Here is a 20112-nt window from a genome sequence, read left to right on the forward strand (position 1 = left end):
TAAACATAGTTCTTCTGACTTAAATATAATTTCCTTATATTATGCTATATCTCTTTTTAAAGGGATAAGTGATTTTTTACTCTTCTAAAATCTGATATAGAAAATTTCACCTATCATTTTTCTAATTCATGCTCTTAATTTCAAATTCTTATGCTCTTCTATACTTCCCTACATAAATGTCATTCCAAAAAACTTGTCAAAATAATAGACCTACTTCAATTGTCACCACAGCTGATTTCCTATAGTACTTTGTAAATATTCTCAGTGTAGCCCAGATTAGACTGCATTCTAATTATTCATTTACATATCTGTGTCCTTCACTAGACTTAAGTATCAACAAGAGTTCAGAACTCACATGTTACTCCACCTTTCTATTTTCAGTACCTGCCCAATGTTTGGCACACAGCAGGTAACCAAGACGTACCATATTTTTAAAATTCTGGAACAATCTAAAGTTATAGAAAAGTTGCAAGCACAGTACAAAAATCATTTTTACCCAAACCATTTGGGAGTAAGCTTCCAATCTGATGCCATATCATTCCCTAAATACTTGAGTGTGCATTTCCTACAATCAAAGATTATAGGAAATTCTACATATTCTATTCTCTTACATAGTCATAATACAATCATCAAAATCAGGAAATTAACACTGATACATTATTAACATGTAATCCTAAGACCAAACTGAAGTTCCACCAAATGTCCTAAGAATATCCTTTATAGGAAAAGGATCCAGTTCAGAATCATGCAGTGGCTTTACTTTTAATGTCCCTTTAGCCTCATTCATTCTAGAATTCTTCCTCAGTCTTTCTTTGACTTTTATAATCTTGATACCTTTAAAGATTATAGGCTAGGCCAGGCGCGGTGGCTAGCACGGCACCGGTAATCCTATCACTCTGGGAGGCCGAGGCAGGCAGATTGCTCAAGGTCAGGAGTTCGAAACCAGCCTGAGCAAGAGCGAGACCCTGTCTCTACTATAAATAGAAAGAAATTAATTGGCCAACTAATATATAGAAAAAAATTAGCCGGGCATGGTGGCGCATGCCTGTAGTCCCAACTACTTGGGAGGCTGAGGCAGTAGGATTGCTTGAGCCCAGGAGTTTGAGGTTGCTGTGAGCTAGGCTGACGCCACAGCATTTACTCTAGCCTGGGCAACAAAGTGGAGACCTTGTCTCAAAAAAAAAAAAAAAGATTATAGGCTAGTTATTTTGTAATATGTCCCTCAATTTGAGTTTGTCTGTTCCAAGATGGTTAGATTCATGTTATGCATCTTTGCCAGGAATATCCCAGAATGTTATATTTTCCTCATTGTATTTTACCAGGAAGAACATGATTTCAATTTGTTTCATTATTGATGATATTCACTTTGCTTGATTTAGGTATGATCTCCCAGGCTTCTCCACTGTAAAGTTACTTTTTTCCTTTGTGATGAACAAGAGTTTTGTGGAAAGGAGTTTAACTATGTAAATAATTCTATTTCTCATTAAACTTTTAATTTACTCATATGTTAATCTGTACCACTATAGATCTATGATTTCGCCTTTTATTACCTGAGTTACAATCCTTTACTATTATTTATTTTGATGCTTAATTGGGGCCTCTTCATGTTGGCTTCTAGGTACTTCTCACACGGCCTCAACCTTCATCAATCACTTCTTTGCTTGCTGGCAAAATAAGATGTTCACAGTTCATCTTTCACTTTCTAGCCCCATTTCTCCAAAGAGCCTTGATTCTTTTATGTGACAGATGGTTGTTCCAAGTCAAGACCTGGGCACTAAGTATATTCATTGCTATTATGGGGCCTTTTTTTTGAGACAGAGTCTTGCTCTATTGCCCAAGCTAGAGTGCTGTGGCATCAGCTTAGCTCACAGCAACCTCAAACTCCTGGGCTCAAGCAATCCTCTTGCCTCAGCCTTCCCAGTAGCTGGGACGATAGGCACATGCCACCATGCCTGGCTATTCATTGTTATTATGGCGTCACTGCTCCCAGTCTCTCTCAGAGATAGGTTATATATGTATGAATATTACAGACATACAACACATATTACATATATATACCCTAAAATCTATTTTTATTCCCATATATATCATCCATCCATCCCTCTATACTGAAAATTGTAACTTCATAATGATACACTGAAATTTCAATCCAACACCACATTCTCCCTTTCAGTATTTCTAACTTCCCTCACTATTATCATTATTAATATGGTTATGTGATTAATTCTTTTGTATATAATGAATCTTCCATCACCACCACTGTCACTCCTTTCCCTAAAAAGATGCTCTCTTCACTACACTCAGACCGACATCCCACACCAAAAACTCCTCCTCAAATTTCAAGCTCTGTCGCTCCATGGCAAGCTACCCCTTCTCAGGGATGCCATCCTCAACCTGTTTAGCTTTCATACTCCACACAGGGCCACTGCTCCACAAGTAAACCCTTGTCACTTGCCTTAGGAGATGATAACCCACGATCGACAGCCACTCTACATACACTCCCCTCATACCTTGTTTGAGTTCTAATATCCCACTCTGAGCCACTGCAGCTCCTACTACATAAGTGATAATTATGAAAAGGGTCATTGTAATTGATGTCATCGTCATCACACAGCTTAAATCACACCTTCAATCTTTAATAATAAATAGTTCAATACTGTAGTCAAATAGAGTAGTTTTTATTGATCCATCTCTCAAGCTTTTATTGCTTACCTTCGGGCTACATTTTTGAAATAGCCTGCACAAAGACATCTTCGTAGCACTTCATGTTTAGGGCCTTCAAATGTCTCTCTTGGGAAATCACTTTGCTATAGAAAGAATATATATACAGTGGTAAATATCATAGAACAATTTGAAATAATCCTTTATTTTGAAAAATCCACATTTCTAAAGATTTCTGCTTCTGGATAATAAGGAGTAAGAAGAAGGAACAGATTTATCTTTCCACCTGAAACAACCAAAAAGTAAACAAAATATATGAAATAATGACTTCTAAAACACTGTATATCACGAAACAAAGGACAGTGACTCTTGAGAGATAGGAAATAAATGATGTAAACCCAACAACTGCTCCAGCCTGCAGCCCTGAGAAGACTGTGAACCAAGGTACAGAGAAGAAGAACCCAAATGGAACCCAGAGAACTCCCTGGGTTAATGAGACAGAGCAGAGAATCCAGGAAGGCCAAGGTAGCTAGAAATCACAAGACAGAGTTCAAGAAAGAACAGAACTACACACAGATAGAACTCCAGGGAGATGTAAAAGGTCCTCCTCTTATTCTCAGCTGATTACTGATTAACACATAAATGTGAGGAAACTACAACTCCGGGAAAAAAACCTCTCAAAATGGTAAGAAGTAATAGTGTATAGTATTACACAGAGCTAGGAAAGATGCCTTTCCTCTAAGCCAGACTAGAATATCTTATAACTCACATGATTTTGAGAAGAGTAGTCAGAAGGGTCTTGCCTCAACAGTGGGAATAACTAGCCCTGGACTGAGCACTGCTCTGACCCCACCTACCATACAAAAAAAAAAGCGAACCATTTCAGAGTAACTAGAATATAAAAATATCCAGCACCCCACAAGGTAAAATTCACAATGTTTGGCATTCATTGAAAAATTCTTAGGCATGCAAAAAAGCAGGAAAATACATCCAATAATGAGGATATAGATCAATCAAAATCAATCTAGAACTGGCACAGATGTTAATTACATATATATTATAATTATATGTTATAACTGGATTACATATGTTCAAAAATTAGAGACCTGAAAAATAAAACAAAAGCTTTTAAAGACTCAAATCCAACATCTAGAGATAAAACTACAACATCTGAGATGAAAAACATAATGGATGAGATTAATGGCACATTAGACATTGCAGAAGAAAAGATTAGTGAACTTGAACACAAAGCATATGGAAAATATTCAAAACAAAACAGAGAGACAGAAAGTAGAACAGTGGTTTCCAGGGATTGGAGGGAGAAGCAAATGGGGAGTTAGTACTTGGTGGCTACAGAATTTTAGTATGGGATGATGAAAAACTCTGGAGATGGAGAAGTGGCAAGGGTTGCATAACATGGTGAATGTTTTTAATGTCCTTGACCTGTACACTTAAAAATGGTGAATTGTATGTGAATTATGTTTTACCACCATAAAAAAATATAGAATTGAAAAAATAACAATTATGCTAAGTAAAAGAAGCCAGACTAAAAAAAAAAAAAAAAAAGTACATACTATATTATTCCATTTACGTACAATACTAGAAGATGCAAACTTAGGTACAGTAAGTCCTCACTTAATGCCACTGACAGGCTCTTGGAAACTGTGACATTAAGCAAAATGATGTATAACTAAACATTTTTTTGTTTTCTGTTCATCAATTTTATAACAAAACAACATTGAATAAAAACAATGTTATTCTAGGACCCACTGTATGTCATTTCAGTCAAAGTCAATTTACAAGAACCTAATGATGATGTTAAGAGAGGACTTACTGTACAATGACAAGAAGCAGATCAGTGGTTGCCTGGGGAAGCGAGGCAAGAGAGTCTGGGAGGTGAGATGGATGGATTACAAAAGGGCATGAGGAAACTTCAGGAGGTGATGGATATGTTCATTATCTTGACTGTGGTGATGGTTTCATGGGTTTATGCAGATATCAAAACTCATCAAATTGTATACCTTAAGTATGTTCAGTTTATTGCATGTCAATTATATATCAGTAAAGCTATGTTTTTTTGTGTGTGTTTTTTTTTGAGACAGAGTCTCACTTTGTTGCCCAGGCTAGAGTGAGTGCTGTGGCGTCAGCTTAGCTCACAGCAACCTCAAATTCCTGGGCTCAAGCAATCCTGCTGCCTCAGCCTCCCGGTAGCTAGGACTACAGACATGCGCCACCATGCCTGGCTAATTTTTGCTATATATATATATTAGTTGGCCAATTAATTTCTTTCTATTTATAGTAGAGACGGGGTCTCGCTCTTGCTCAGGCTGGTTTTGAACTCCTGACCTTGAGCAATCTGCCCACCTCAGCCTCCCAGAGTGCTAAGATTACAGGCGTGAGCCACGGCGCCCAGCTAGTAAAGCTATTTTTAAATATCCTCATTTCTGCAGATAAAATTCTTTTATTACTACTAGGAATCTTTCATGGAGTCAGGAAGATGGCTAGGCCCAGAAGCCAGAAGAAAGGGAAGGTGGTAGAATTGAAAGGGTGGTAAGAAGTAACACACATCAATTAAAATTCAATATGAAATATATAGGTACAAAATGCTCAAGAAAAAACCATTATAGCAATCACCTGTTTAAGTTTCCTGATTAATTCTCGAAGTTGAGCTTCTACACGAAATGCAGAAAATAAGCACCTCCAATGAATCCAGTGTTTTTGGCACCATGAAGCTGGAGCTCCACTGTAAAACAAAAATACTAGTATCTTTTAAAAAAAAAAAATCTTTTTTTTTTTGAGACAGAGTCTCACTCTGTTGCCCAGACTAGAGTGCTGTGGTGTCAGCCTAGCTCACAGCAACCTCAAACTCCTGGGCTCAGGCGATCCTCGTGCCTCAGCCTCCCAAGTAGCTGGGACTACAGGCATGCGCCACCATGCCTGGCTGATTTTTTCTATATATATTAGTTGGCCAATTAATTTATTTCTATTTATAGTAGAGATAGGGGTCTCGCTCTTGCTCAGGCTAGTTTCGAACTCGTGACCTTGAGCAATCTGCCCACCTCGGCCTCCCAGAGTGCTAGGATTATAGGTGTAAGCCACCATGCCCGGCCAAAAAAAATCTTCTTTAAGTAAAAGTCTAACATTATCATTTCTATGACAAAAGTGGAAATATATAAGCAACTGTCAACTCTTTCATGAAGTCTGTCCAAATACTGAAAACTATTTTAGGAAATTTGGAAAATGATTAATTTAATGTAGATGGCCTTGACTGAATTAAAAAATAATTTGTAAATGGATTTATTTACACACACACACACACACACACACACACACACACACACACACACACATATTAATCTAATCAGGTTCTCATCTAAGCTACTTATATAGAAGCAAAATTCTATAAGGTCATTTTCAGGAAAGGTTTGGGGAGAGAAGAAAGAAGAGAACCAATATTACATAATAAATGCTTACAAAGTAATAGTTACTTGATAAAGATAATCTCACTAATATTCAAAATACCTTGAGGTCAACATCATCCCCACTGAAACTTAGCACCTAAAGTCACATAGTAAGTACATATTAAAGCTATTTATCAAATCAATATTTTCTAGTACAAAGGACTAGCTCACATACCTTGATTTGCATTGTTCAAAGATGACAGCTAAAGTTGCAAAGTCATTAAATCCTCCAGCTTTAGCTGCCAATTCTCGATGTCTCTGTTCTGCTTCCTTCTGGTACTCTGGATCAACTAAAAGGTGAATCAGAGAGGCAATTTAGTTCTGCTTTACATTAAGTACCTATATTCACTTGGTTTTTGCAAGTACATTTAAATCTGCCTCACCCTCTGGGGTGAAATTAGGTAGAACTATATTAACTCTTTCTAGGGGCCTCTAATTTCTCCCATAACTCATTTTCTTCCTTTAACCACTCTTTGGAGATTTTACCAAAATAGCAAAATTATATCTCCCAAACCATTTGCCTTTAAAGTAGTATTTGGAATTTACCTTTTAAATTAGTTTTAATCATAACAGCAACCCATGCTCATAGTAAAAAATATTTAATGGTATAAAAAATATAATTTAAAAGTGTAACATTCTGCAGTTTGTCACATTATCTATAAACCAGTCCTCAAGGCCAACCACTATTAATTTCTTGGTATGTGTCCTTCCAGATATTTTCTATATGTATGCAAGCATAAGTACATAGTGTTTCATTTTTCTATAAATGGGATATATGTTCTGAAATTTCCTCTATTCATTTAATAACAGATTCATGGAAGTACATGTAGAATTATTCATTCTCAAAAATAGTCATATAGTATTTACTCCTCAGAGGTATAGGGAACATAACGCAATTTAACCAGTCCTTATTTATCCAATTCCCTATCATGGGCAATTAGACATGACCTCCATAGATGTGGACCTAACATACTACAAATATTTTCTCTTCTCTTTTAACTTTATATTGAAGTATAACATGTACACAGAAAACTACAAAGGCCATAAGTATATAGCTCAATCAATGCCCACAAACATAACACACCAGTGTACCCAACACGCAGTCAACAAACAGAATACTCCCAGAATCCTAGAAGCTCCTTTTATGCTTTCCTTCTAATAACTACCCATTCCTCTGCATAAGGGTGACCATACCCTGACTTCTAACCCTACAGATGGGTTTTGCCTGTTTTTCACCTTTGTATGAGTGGAATGACACAGTATGTACTTGATGTGTCTGGTTTCTTTTGCTCAACATTATGTTTTTGAGATTTATCTGTTAGTGACTTTGATGCTACTTCCCCTTATCCCACTCAGGCCTGATACGCTGCTCTCTGATTGCCCTAGTCCCCATATAGCATTTTATCCAGGCTACTCTTTCAGGGTCCCATTTTTTCAAAACTGCATAAAGATCTTTCCTTCATCCTAACACGTCACACTACAATTCCTATTCCTTTAGCATAATTATCACACCTAGAATTTAGCAGAGGCACAATGTTGACTGATTCCAGGGAGCAGCACTTATATAGATCACAATGTGAATGTGCAAAGCAGCAGTTCCTGGTATTAGAAGGAAAGCAATCTGATTAAAGAAAACATCCATGAAGGTATAAAATCTTCCATCCTAGCTTTTAAGTAGCTTCCAACTGTGTTACCTAGGTAGCAACTGAAGGAAGCAGCTAGCGACAAATAAAAGAGAATATGATTTATCTCAGACCATACAAATGGCCCTGCTAAAGTGAATATATAAATGATTATTAATGCTCATCTCTTAATCCATTCAGAGATACTAATTTTTAACCCAAAACATCTCATTTCAAGCACCTAGCTACCATACCCCAAAAGGTTTTTTGCCTAAAGTTAAATTGCATTAGATTCCAGCATCAACCCCATCCTGGGCTCTCAACATTAGGAGACAAGTCTACCTATAAGTCAAGGGGTCCTGAAATTTCTGAATCATGGTGTTTCCTGCTATAGCTATGTAAATCCCCAGCTGCCTGGGTCCCTTGGGTTATGAAGCCTTGAAGTTTCTAGCTACAGTCTAGTTCTTTTCTTCCCTGCCTCCAGCTGACCCTAGAAACCTTCAATTTGGCTGTAACAGCTCCAATAGGAATTTACACAGATGATTCACCATCTCTTAAGATGTCAGAATAATTTTGTAATAAAATTTAGTGGATTAAAATTTTTAACTCAGCTCATATTTTGGGAAGATTAATCCTGCAGAGCTTCATTTCTAAAGGACAGCATTAAAGAAAAAAATAAAGTTAAAAAAATAACTGCATGGTCAGTGTTGGATCTCTTGTTTAAAGTAGCTATTTGCTCAAACTTCAAAAAAATTTAGAAAGTATATTGCTTCTCTGACTCTCCTTCCCACATTGCTACCTTGTCTCTGTTTCTCTCACTGTTTCTCAGTTTCTCTGCCTATCCCCACCATTACTCTCAAAGTTAAAAGAAAAGATAGAGTATATTCTTGTCCCTCTTCTTTACCTCTTTCCTCAAAAATAACCTAATTAGGCCAGGCGAGGTGGCTCACACCTATAATCCTAGCACCCTGGGAGGCCCAGGCGGGTGGATTGCTCAAAGTCAGGAGTTCAAAACCAGCCTGAGCAAGAGCGAGACCCCGTCTCTACTAAAAATAGAAGGAAATTAATTGCCCAACTAAAAAATATATATATATATATAGAAAAAATTAGCCAGGCATGGTGATGCATGCCTGTAGTCCCAGCTACTCGGGAGGCTGAGGCAGGAGGATCGCCTGAGGCTAGGAGTTTGAGGTTGCTGTGAGCGAGTCTGAACCCACGGCACTCTAGCCCAGGCAACACAGTGAGACTCTGTCTCAAAATAATAATAATAATAATAATAATAATAAAAATAATCTAATTAATGAAAATTAAAACTGGCAAAAGTCCCATAGCAAATTTAGGGAAGGGATAGGAAAACCTGAACTCATCTACACACAGTTGTTATAATCTCGGCAAGTTTATCCTCTAAGTCATAGCTTAATTAGCCATCTTTAATTATTTTCTCAGTAGACTTGTCATTTTCTTTAGTTTATTAACTTTCCCCAGATGAGATTCCATTATCAGTTTTACCTCAGGCAAATAGGTAGATGCCAATGAGGCAAAGACTATAAATAATAAGCCGAAGCAGCAAAACAAAGCTCTATCAGCTGAACTTCTCCCTTTGGGAAGATAATTCAATACTTTTGTATACAACAATCAATCAGAAAATAAAACTATTACATAGAAAAGTTTTCAATAATAATAGTCCTCAGAGTTGAAGTAGGGGAATAAAGTTATTCAGTGCCATATACACATAATGTATCCTTTGTTTCTAAAAATATTACATTGAATACATTTAAAATAAACAATTTAGAACCAACCCAACGTTATTTTAAATTTGTTCCATTTTAAAGCACTTAAATATTTAACAGCCCTCACTCCACTGTCTGACTTCTAAAGCAATAATTACATGAGCAGACATTGTATACAGAGTTCACTGCAGCCAAAGAGAGAAATTACTATATATGTTGAAAGAATCATCATTTTGATATTTACAACCTTAATTCAATGTTCAGATCTGAGAATACTAGCCAGTTGTACAACGATAAGTATATAATAAACTAAACTAGGTGATCTACAAGGACTGAAACTCAAGCCAGAAAAGACTGCTTAACTATAAAGACTATAAATGCACTCAGAAGCAGGTGGAAAGCCAATGTACCTTGTGAGTGTTACAAGATCACAGCAAGTCATATGCTCAAAAACTGAAGCTGCATCTTGTAGCAGCTGAAGTTCTTAATGACCCAGGTTTAAAAACCTACATCATTTAAACATATAGCAAGAATATCTCTTTAAGGATAAATAAGAAGATAGTAGCAATTTTTGACTCCAGGAATCAAACCTCAGGACTTGTTTTGGAGGGAAACTTAATTTTCACTTAAATTCTTTTGTAGTGCTTGAATCTTTAACTATACATACATATAGTTGACTCTAGAACAATGTGGAGGTTAGGGGTGTCGACCCCCACCATGCAGTCAAAAATCCACATATAATTTGACTTTCCAAAAAACTTAATTACTAATAGCCTACTATTGACCAGCAGCTTTACCAATAACATAAACAGTTGACTAACACATATTTTGTATGTTATATGTATTATATACTGTATTCTTAAAGCCAAAGAAAAAGTGTTATTAAGAAAGTAATAAGGAATAGAAAATACATTTACAGTACAGTAGTATATTTATCAATACCATTAAGTTTACATCATCTATTTATAACATAAATTGCCTGTCTAAAATAGCGGGCAGCTGTACTTCTCAATCTACTGTACACATCAAGCAATTCAACTTTTTCTTGTAATGTCATGACTTTGCTTCTTGGGAACACTTACAGCATTACTAGTGGCATTTTGAATGGGTCTCTCTCATGGTATTAGTCAAGGTTTACAGTATTGCACTAAACATGAAAAATATGTAACAATCACGAGAGATCACTTTTTACTGTGATATGCAATTTACTGGAGAGATGAAATGCTCACACGGAAATAATCAGTGTCACATGACATTTTAAGCAGATACAACACCTGAGCTCACCGCAATAGCAACAGGAGGTGGCTATGGAATTATTACAGTAGTACAGTATGCATAGTAATATATTATTGTATTACTGTACTAATAAATTAATTTTATACAGTTATGATATAAACTATATCTTTACATTTGTTAACATTACTCTTGACTACAAATGGCACCATACATGGTCTATAAATGTTTACGTATGTTTTTGATAAATTTTAACCTTTTATAATAGATTTGTGTATATTCTATTGTAGTAAATGATAAAAACAGACTGGTATCTATATATATTTTATGCATCTATGACATACCTAAGTTTTTCTTAATTTTTTTTACATTTCTAGGCTATGTGGTTCATCTGTGATTTTTTTCCAAATTGTCACAAAACTCAATTTTTCCAATATACTTATTAAAAAAGATACACGTATAAGCAAACCCACACAGTTCAAACCTGTGTTGTTCAGGGTCAACTGTATTGAGCATGGTGGTAAGAAGTTAGATGAGGACTCTCTCCCAGAGAGACATCTATTAAACTAGTCAAAATTACCAGAGACAATTATTCAAAGGCTCTAGAGATTGATGGAAGGGTTTACCACAAATCTAACCTATGAAATTCAGTAACAACAGTAGGAAGGATGGCCCACTCCCCACAGCTTTGCATGTATGGAAGAGCTATTTGAAAGGTTTGGCAGTCTCAAAGCAGCACCCTTTCCCTTACCTACAGTTTCTACTCTGTAGTGAAGATCAGGGCAAAACAGCTAAGAACAGCTAGTGTAGTCCCCATTCTGCCACAGCTCTGTGCTGCAAAAGAGCTGTTCCAATGGGTTCAGCAGCTGAGTAGTAGCTTCCACTACTCTGAACTTATTAGAGTTATTCCAGGTTTGTTTATTGGTTTGTTTGTTTACAGCCAATGAACATGCAGACATCACATCTCACCGGGCTTTGTGCTGGGGAAGATGCAACCCTAGCCACAGCATTAGTTCCTACCAACCCCCAACCTTAAGCTTCTCTGCTCTATAGGGAGGATTCAGATGGGGCAGCCAGTGAAAAGCAGGCCCCCATTCACCACCCCACCTCAGCTCCTGCTCCATAGCATGGAGTTTATTCCCAGGGGAGAGTAGTGGCAAGCATCTTCAAATATTGGCAATACCTTGCCCTATCAAGGTGGCCAACTTTATTTGGAGCCATTTATGCCCCAGGGCACTGTCAAAAACAATAGAGCAATCACTTAGCAATCAGTAGAGACTAACGGCTCACAGCTCAGTGTGATACCAATAGAGGCAGAGGAGCCAAAAATTTAACACAGACATCAGTGAAAGAGACAAAGAGAAAGCTAAAGCTACAATCATACCGGTGTTCTGGAAGAATGCTCACATGCCCACAGCTGTGCCTTCTGAGCGAAGAGAGAAGGAACATCTAAATATCTGGTCCTTGGCTAAACACAGGACAAGTTCATACATACACTCCCTCAACTGTGAAAGTAGTCTCCAAACCATACCACACAGATGGCTTAAGAGGCTTAGGTACAACCTCTGACCAATCAGCTGACCACTAGAGTTGACAAGTACCATAAACACATGAAAACGTCACTAGAGGGGCTCAACAGTAGGTTTGGGCTAGAAGAAGAAAGAATCAGTGAATTAGATTTTTTTTAAAACAAGGACAAAATATTTGAACAGGCACTTCACAAAGGAAGACAGATAAATGGCCAATAAGCACATGAAAAAGGGCTCAAAGGTAATAGTCATCAGGAAAATGCAAATTAAAACCACAAAGAGGTACATAATAGAATGTACAAAATGAAAATGATTGGCTATGCCAAATGCTGAGGAGAACACGTAGTGCAAGCTGCACTCTCAAACACTGCTGATGGGATTTGTTTTTTTTGTTTTTTTTTTTTTTTGAGACAGAGTCTTGCTTTGTTGCCCAGGCTAGAGTGAGTGCCTTGGTGACAGCCTAGCTCACAGCAACCTCAAACTCCTGGGCTCAAGCGATCCATCTGCCTCAGCCTCCCAAGTAGCTGGGACTACAGGCATGCACCACCATGCCCGGCTAATTTTTTCTATATATATTAGTTGGCCAATTAATTTCTTTCTATTTATAGTAGAGACGAGGTCTCGCTCTTGCGCAGGCTGGTTTCGAACTCCTGAGCTCAAATGATCCACCCACCTCAGCCTCCCAGAGTGCTAGGATTACAGGTGTGAGCCACCACACCCGGCCTGATGGGATTTTTAAAATGGTACAACTACTTAGGAAAAAGGTTTGGTAGTTTCTTAAAGCTTAACATACACCTATTTGATATCATAGCAATTTCTTTCTTAGGCATTTACCTTACCCAAGAGATATGAAAATACACACCTCCAAAAGTTTTACGCAAGAATATTCAAAACAGCTTTATTCATACATAGCACTAAATAAAACAAATGTCTGTCAACAATTATAGTATGCTCATACAATGGAATACTATTCAACAATAAAAAGAATAAAGCACTGACACATACAAACAATATGGATTAACCACACATATATTATATTGTCTAAAAGAAGCCAGACACAAAACAGTATAGTATATAACTATATTTAGATGAAGTTTCAGACAGGCAAAACTAAACTGAAAAGAACTAGCCACTTAGCTGATTTTTTTTTTCCTGAAAAAACAAAAAATCCTGACTCAGAAGTGGCACTGAGGTAATTTTCTGGAGTGATGAAAATGTTCCACATTTTGACAGGGGTGTGGGTTGTATGGGCATAAAAGCATCTCACAAAACTAATTTAATTATACACCTAAGATTTATGCATTTCACTATATGTAAATTTTACCTTAAATAAACTGTAAATGAATATCAAACTCTATTTAAATAGGGTTGCCTTTCACAGTTGTATAGTTTAGCAATTATGAAACTCCTTTGTGTATAAGAGGGAAAATGGACAATTTGGGGCCGGGCTCAGTGGCTCACGCCTGTAATCCTAGCACTCTGGAAGGCTGAGGCAGGCATATCCTTTGAGCTCAGGAGTTCAAGACCAGCCTGAGCAAGAGCGAGACCCCGTCTCTACTAAAAAAAATAGAAAGACATTAGCTGGACAACTAAAAATATAGAAAATATAGAAAAAATTAGCCGGGCATGGTGGCGCATGCCTGTAGTCCCAGCTACTTGGAAGGCTGAGGCAGAAGGATTGCTTGAGCCCAGGAGTTTGGGGTTGCTGTGAGCTAGGCTGACTCCACAGCACTCTAGACCCTGGGCAACAGAATGTGACTCTGTCTCAAAAAAAAAATGTACATTAGGGAAAATGAACAATTTGAATATGGACTCTGGGTTAGATAATAATATTGTATCCATGTTAAATTTCCTAATTTTGATTAATGTACTATGGTTAAATAAGAGATTCCCTTGTTCTTAGTAAATAGAGATATAAATATTTTGTGGTAAGGGAGCATAATGTTTCCAATTCTTAAATGAGTCATAAAAAGAGAAAGTACATTTATATATATGTATACACATATACAGAAGAGAGAGAGAGAAATTAAGGGGGCAAAATGTTAAAATTTGCTGAAACTATATAGAAGGTTTCTGGACTCTCTACTCTCTAGTCTGGGTCACATGACCCTTTCAGATTTTTTTTTTTTTTTTTGAGACAGAGTCTCACTCTGTTGCTGTGGCTAGAGTGCCGTGGTATCAGCCTAGCTCACTGCAGCCTCAAACTCCTAGGCTCAAGCGATCCTACTGCCTCAGCCTCCTGAGTAGCTGGGACTATAGGCATGCGCCACCATGCCCGGCTAATTTTTTTCTATATATATTAGTTGGCCAATTAATTTCTTCCTATTTATAGTAGAGACGGGGGTCTCGCTCTTGCTCAGGCTGGTTTCGAACTCCTGACCTCGAACAATCCGCCCACCTTGGCCTCCCAGAGTGCTTAAGGCACGGCCTTAAGTTGTGTCTTATACTGACATATCATGAAAGGAAAGAAGCAGAGGTTTAAAGACATGGAAACTTCAAAAGAATTCTTAAGGGCTAAACTACCTTTTTTTTTTATTCTAGAAGAAAAGGTTAATATATTACTAATGTACTGTGAAAGAACAAAGGTTCACCTTATTATCTTCCTTTTCTAGTGAAAGGAAATGAACTCTCAGCCAGCAACATTATAAATTTCCTGTGCCAAACAACTAAGTTAAAGGATAACAAAATATAAAAATGGTTTATCCTCAGTTTTCTGCCCCAGGGGTAGACATACGATAAACCTTCAATAAATGCTCAGTGAATTGCTAGGGATACAAATAAATGGAAAGAGATTCCATGGGCATGGAGAGGAAGATTCAATACTGTCAAAGATGTCAGTTCTTCCCAACTTGATCTACTCCAATTAAAATCCCAGCAAGTTATTTTGTGGATTTCAACAAACTGGTTCTAAAGTTTATATGGAAAGAAAAAAGACCCAGAATTGCCAAAACAATGTTGAAATGAAAGAACAAAGTTGAAGAATTGACCTTACCTAACTTCAAGAGTTATTATACTATAGGCCAGGCAAAGGCTCAGGGCTGCAATTCCAGCACTTTGGGAGGTGAAGGCAGAAGGACTGCTTGAGGCCAGGAATTTGAGAAGAGCCTGAGCAACGCAGCAAGACCCTATCTCTACAAATAAAAAAATTAGCCAAGTATGGTGGTATGTGCCTATAGTTCCAGCTACTTGAGAGGCTGAGACAGAAGGATCACTTGAGCTCAGGAGTTTGAGGCTGCTGTGAGCTAGGCTGATACCACGGCACTCCAGCCACAGCAACAGAGTGAGACTCTGATTCAAAAAAAAAAAAATCTGAAAGGGTCATGTGACCCAGACCAGAGAGCAGAGAGTCCAGAAACAGACCCACACAAGTAAAGTCAAGTAATCTTTGACATAGGAGCAAAGGCGTTTCAACAAAGAAAGGATAGTATTTTTAACAAATGGTGCTGGAACATCCAACTAATAAAAAAAAAAAATACAAGAGAAAATCTAGATGATCGTCAGTATAACAATGACTTTTTATTATTTTATAGGACAGGGGTCTATGTTACCCAGGCTGGTTTCAAACTCCTGGGCTCAAATGATCGTTCTGCCTCGGCTTCCCAAAGTGCTGGAATTACAGGTGTGAACCACTGTGCCTGGTCAACAATGACTTTTTAGATACAACACCAAAGGCACAATCCACAAAAGAAATAGTTGATAAGCTGGACTTCATTAAAATTAAAAACTTCTGCTCGGGCCAGGCGCGGTGGCTCACGCCTGTAATCCTAGCACTCTGGGAGGCTGAGGCGGGTGGGTTGCTCAAGGTCAGGAGTTCGAAACCTAAGCAAGAGCGAGACCCTGTCTTTACTATAAATAGAAAGAAATTAATTGGCTAACTAATATATATAGAAAAAATTAGCTGGGCATGGTGGCGCATGCCTATAGTCCCAGCTACTCGGGAGGCCAAGGCAGCAGGATTGCTTGAGCCCAGGAGTTTGAGGTTGCTGTGAGCTAGGCTGACACCACGGCATTCACTCTAGCCTGGGCAACAAAGCGAGATTCTGTCTCAAAAAAAAAACAAAAAAAAAACTTCTGCTCTGCAAAAGATAATGTCAAGACAATAAGATAAACCATAGACTGGGAGAAAATATTTATAAAAAATACATTTGATAAAGAACTATTATCCAAATTACACAAAGAACTCTTTAAACTCAACAGTAAGAAAACAAACTACTGAACTTAAAAATACCTGAACAGGGGACAAGGGCAGAGATAAAAAATATAAAATTAAAAATAAAATAAAATAAAAATAAATTTAAAAACCTGAAGAGATACCTCACCAAAGATGTACAGATGACAAACAAGTATATGAAAAGATGCTCAACATCTTATAAAATCAAGGAACTACAAATTAAAACAATGAGGTACCACTACACACCAATTAGAATGGCCAAAATCCAAAAAACTAACACCACCATGATGTGATGCAAGAGAACTTTCAGATTCATTGCTGGTGGGAATGCAAAACAAGATAGCCATGTTGGAAGACAGGTTAGCAGTTTCTTACAGAACTAAGCATACTCTTACCATATGATCCACCAACGAGTTGAAAACCTGTGTCCACATAAAAACTTGTACACAGATATTTATAGCATCTTTATTCATAATTGCCAAAACATGAAAAAGCAATCAACATGTCCTTCAATAGGTGAATGGATGAACAAATTCCATACAATGAAATACTATTCAGTGATAAAAAGAAATAAGCTATGATGCCACAAAAAGAAATGGAGAAACCTTAAATGCATATTGCTAAGTGAAAGAAGTCAATCTGAAAAGGTTATGTATTATATAATTCCAACTATATGGCATTCTGGAAAAGGTAAAACTATGGAGACAGTAAAAAGAGCAGTGGCTGCCAAGGGTTTGTAGGAAAGGATATAGGGATGAGTAAGGGGAGCAAAGGACATTCAGGGCTGTGAAACTATTCTGAATGATACTGTACTATCACTGAATATGTGAATATGTGTCATTACACATTTGTCAAAACCTATAGCATATACAATACAGTGATCTCTTTAGTTAATAATAATGTATCAGTATTGGCTCAAAAGTTACAATACCACACAAATGAAAGGTGTTGATAATAGGGGAAAATGGCTGAAGGGGATAAATGTGAACCCTCTGTTCTTTCTTCTCAATTCTTCTGTAAACTTAAAAGTGCTCTAAAAAATAAAGTCTATTAATTAAAAAAAAAAACAGGCTGGGTGTGGTAGCTTATGTCTATAATCCAAGCACTTTGGGAGGCCAAGGCAAGAGGATTGCTTGAGGACAGGTATTTTTCTTTTTTTGAGAGAGAGAGAGTCTGACTTTGTTGCCAGGGCTAGAGTGCCATGACGTCAGCCTCGCCCACAGCAACCTCAAACTCCTGGACTCAAGCAATCCTGCTGCCTCAGCCTCCCGAGTAGCTGGGACTACAGGCATGCACCACCATGCCCAGCTAATTTTTTCTATATATTTTTTAGTTGTCCAGTTAATTTTCTTTCTATTTTTAGTAGAGACGAGGTCTTGCTCTTGCTCAGGCTAGTCTCAACTCCTGAACTCAAATAATCCACCGGCCTTGCCTCGGCCTCCCAGCGTGCTAGGATTACAGGCATGAGCCACTGTGGCCAGCCAAGGCCAGGTATTTTTGAGGCCAGAAGTTTGAGACCAGCCTGGGCAACATAGTAAGATCCAGACTCTAAAACAAAACCCTGTAATCCTAGCACGCTAGGAGGCCGAGGCAGGAGGATCGCTTGAGGTAAGGAGTTTAAGACCAGCATGAGCCAGAGCAAGACCCCATCTCTACTAAAAATAGAAAGAAATTATCTGGCTAATATTGACTAAAAAATATATATAGAAAAAAAATTAGCCGGGCATGGTGGCACATGCCTGTAGTCCCAGCTACTCGGGAGGCTGAGGCAGGAGGATCGCTTGAGCCCAGGAGTTGAAGGTTGCTGTAGCTAGGCTGATGCCACGGCACTCTAGCCCAAGCAACAGAGCAAGACTCTGTCTCAAAAAAAAAAAGAAAAAAAAAAAGCCAGGTCTGATAGTATATGCCTATAGTCTTAGCTACTCAGAATGCTGAGGCAGAAAGAACACTTGAGCCCAGGAGTTTGAGGTTGCAGTGAACTATGATGAGGCCATTGCACTCCAGCCTAGGCAATAGAGCAAGACTCTGTCTGAAAAGACAAAAAACAAAACAAAACAAAACAAAAAAACAACAATAAACAACAACTTATCAATAAACTTCTTACCAGGTCTAATGAAGACGTTTTCCACAGACAACATTGCTGCTATTGGAAGTAGTAGATCCTCACAATCCAGAGAAGCAGCCTTTATTACTGCACATGTGAGATGTGGCGGGAGAGGAAACTCCACCATAGACAAACCCAATCTGGTCACATGGCCACTCCTTAATAGAAAGAAAAAGTTCCCAAGTCTTTCTATATTGGGAGAGTATAAATGTAATGTTCATCATTCAGAATAAATCTGACATAATTTAGAATACCTTAAATCACCTCCAGGAATTCAATTCAATATAAGAAAATAAAAAACTGTGGTCACTGATAAGAAGAACATAAAGATGATAAATTCCTACTATCAAAAGCCTTTAATACATCCAAAAACTAAACAATGAGGCAGAATAAAGCAGTATAATAAAAGATACAAACATGCCACTGAAGCATAAAGAATGTCCTTGAAGAAATGAGAGAATAATTATCAAAACTTCTCCCCTCACACGATCATGAGAACAAGGACTATGGCCCTCTTATCATTTTTATGTACTCGGCATAAAGCTTGGCAATGAAATGGTACCCAGAAATTACTTGTTAAATAATACCAGTACTAACCAAAAATGGTTTTATGGTATAGTTTTTAAATCAGAATTGTAAAAAAAGACTCAGGACAAATTCTAATTTCAAGTAAAACAATCCATCCAACTTAAACAAATTAATTTTCTACTGATAAGGAAAGGTATATTTAGAACCTTGTTTAAAAGAGATCAATATCTGTTTTTGTTGTGATTTTTAAATTTTACCTGTCAATAGCATCACACTGGTAAAGTTGTTTAAGAGCTTCCAGAATAAGTCTCTCATTAGGTGGATCCAAATAGGGAAATCTGTGTGTTTAAATGAAACATGAAATGAGAGGTCATTTCTTGAACATGGTAGAATTTTATATACATATGATGAATATTTCTTTAAAAGGTTTTATTTTTATTTTTCAAGTCCTCCTCTTTTTTTAAAACATTCTATGGGCTGGGCATGGTAGTTCATGCCACCCAGCACTGTGGCAGGACAAGACAGGAGGATCAGGCAGGAGGATCATTTTAAGCCAGGAGTTCAAGACCAAACTGGTCAACATAGCAAGACTCCATCTCTAAAAAAATAAAAATGAAATAAAAAACAAACAAACAAAATTCTGTGATCATAACCAGCATTCAGCAAAAGAGGAAATAAATTGTTCTGAATCACCCTCCTCTAATTCAAGTAGCACATCTTTTTTACTTGCCTTAGCTAGAATACTATTTCTATTTAGCTTAATCCTGCCCCATCCTTCACAGCTAATGTCAAGTCTACTCGCTTCTGCAGTTCACATTTTTTCCCCAAATTTTTATAAAACAATGGAGAAAAATTAATTGCAAATGGCTAAATTGTTCAATAGTACCTGAAAATACTTTTAGATAAAAGGGGAAGTATATTCAATTAATTTCGCCATATTTTTATCATTACATATGTATGTGTATGTACTTATTAATATTTTCTGAACTATCTGAAAATAAGTTGCAAATACAATGCCACTTCTCCACTCCCCAATTATTTCTGCATACATCTCCTTAAAAAATGACATTCTC

General features: G+C 37.3%; 1 protein-coding gene across 1 annotated transcript in view; it reads right to left on the reverse strand.

Moving 5' to 3' along the window:
- The window catches only part of DHX40 (DEAH-box helicase 40), a 47396-nt gene that overhangs the window by 2992 nt on the left and 24292 nt on the right, over positions 1-20112 (reverse strand). The window contains exons 11-15 of the mRNA XM_012770019.2: positions 19297-19377; positions 18512-18669; positions 6298-6412; positions 5296-5404; positions 2713-2807 (exon numbers count right to left, since the gene is read on the reverse strand). Coding sequence (XP_012625473.1) covers positions 2713-2807; positions 5296-5404; positions 6298-6412; positions 18512-18669; positions 19297-19377 — 558 coding nt within the window. The remainder of the gene's footprint in view (positions 1-2712; positions 2808-5295; positions 5405-6297; positions 6413-18511; positions 18670-19296; positions 19378-20112) is intronic.

Source organism: Microcebus murinus, chromosome 18 (assembly GCF_040939455.1).
Source record: "Microcebus murinus isolate Inina chromosome 18, M.murinus_Inina_mat1.0, whole genome shotgun sequence".
Lineage (NCBI taxonomy): Eukaryota > Metazoa > Chordata > Mammalia > Primates > Cheirogaleidae > Microcebus > Microcebus murinus.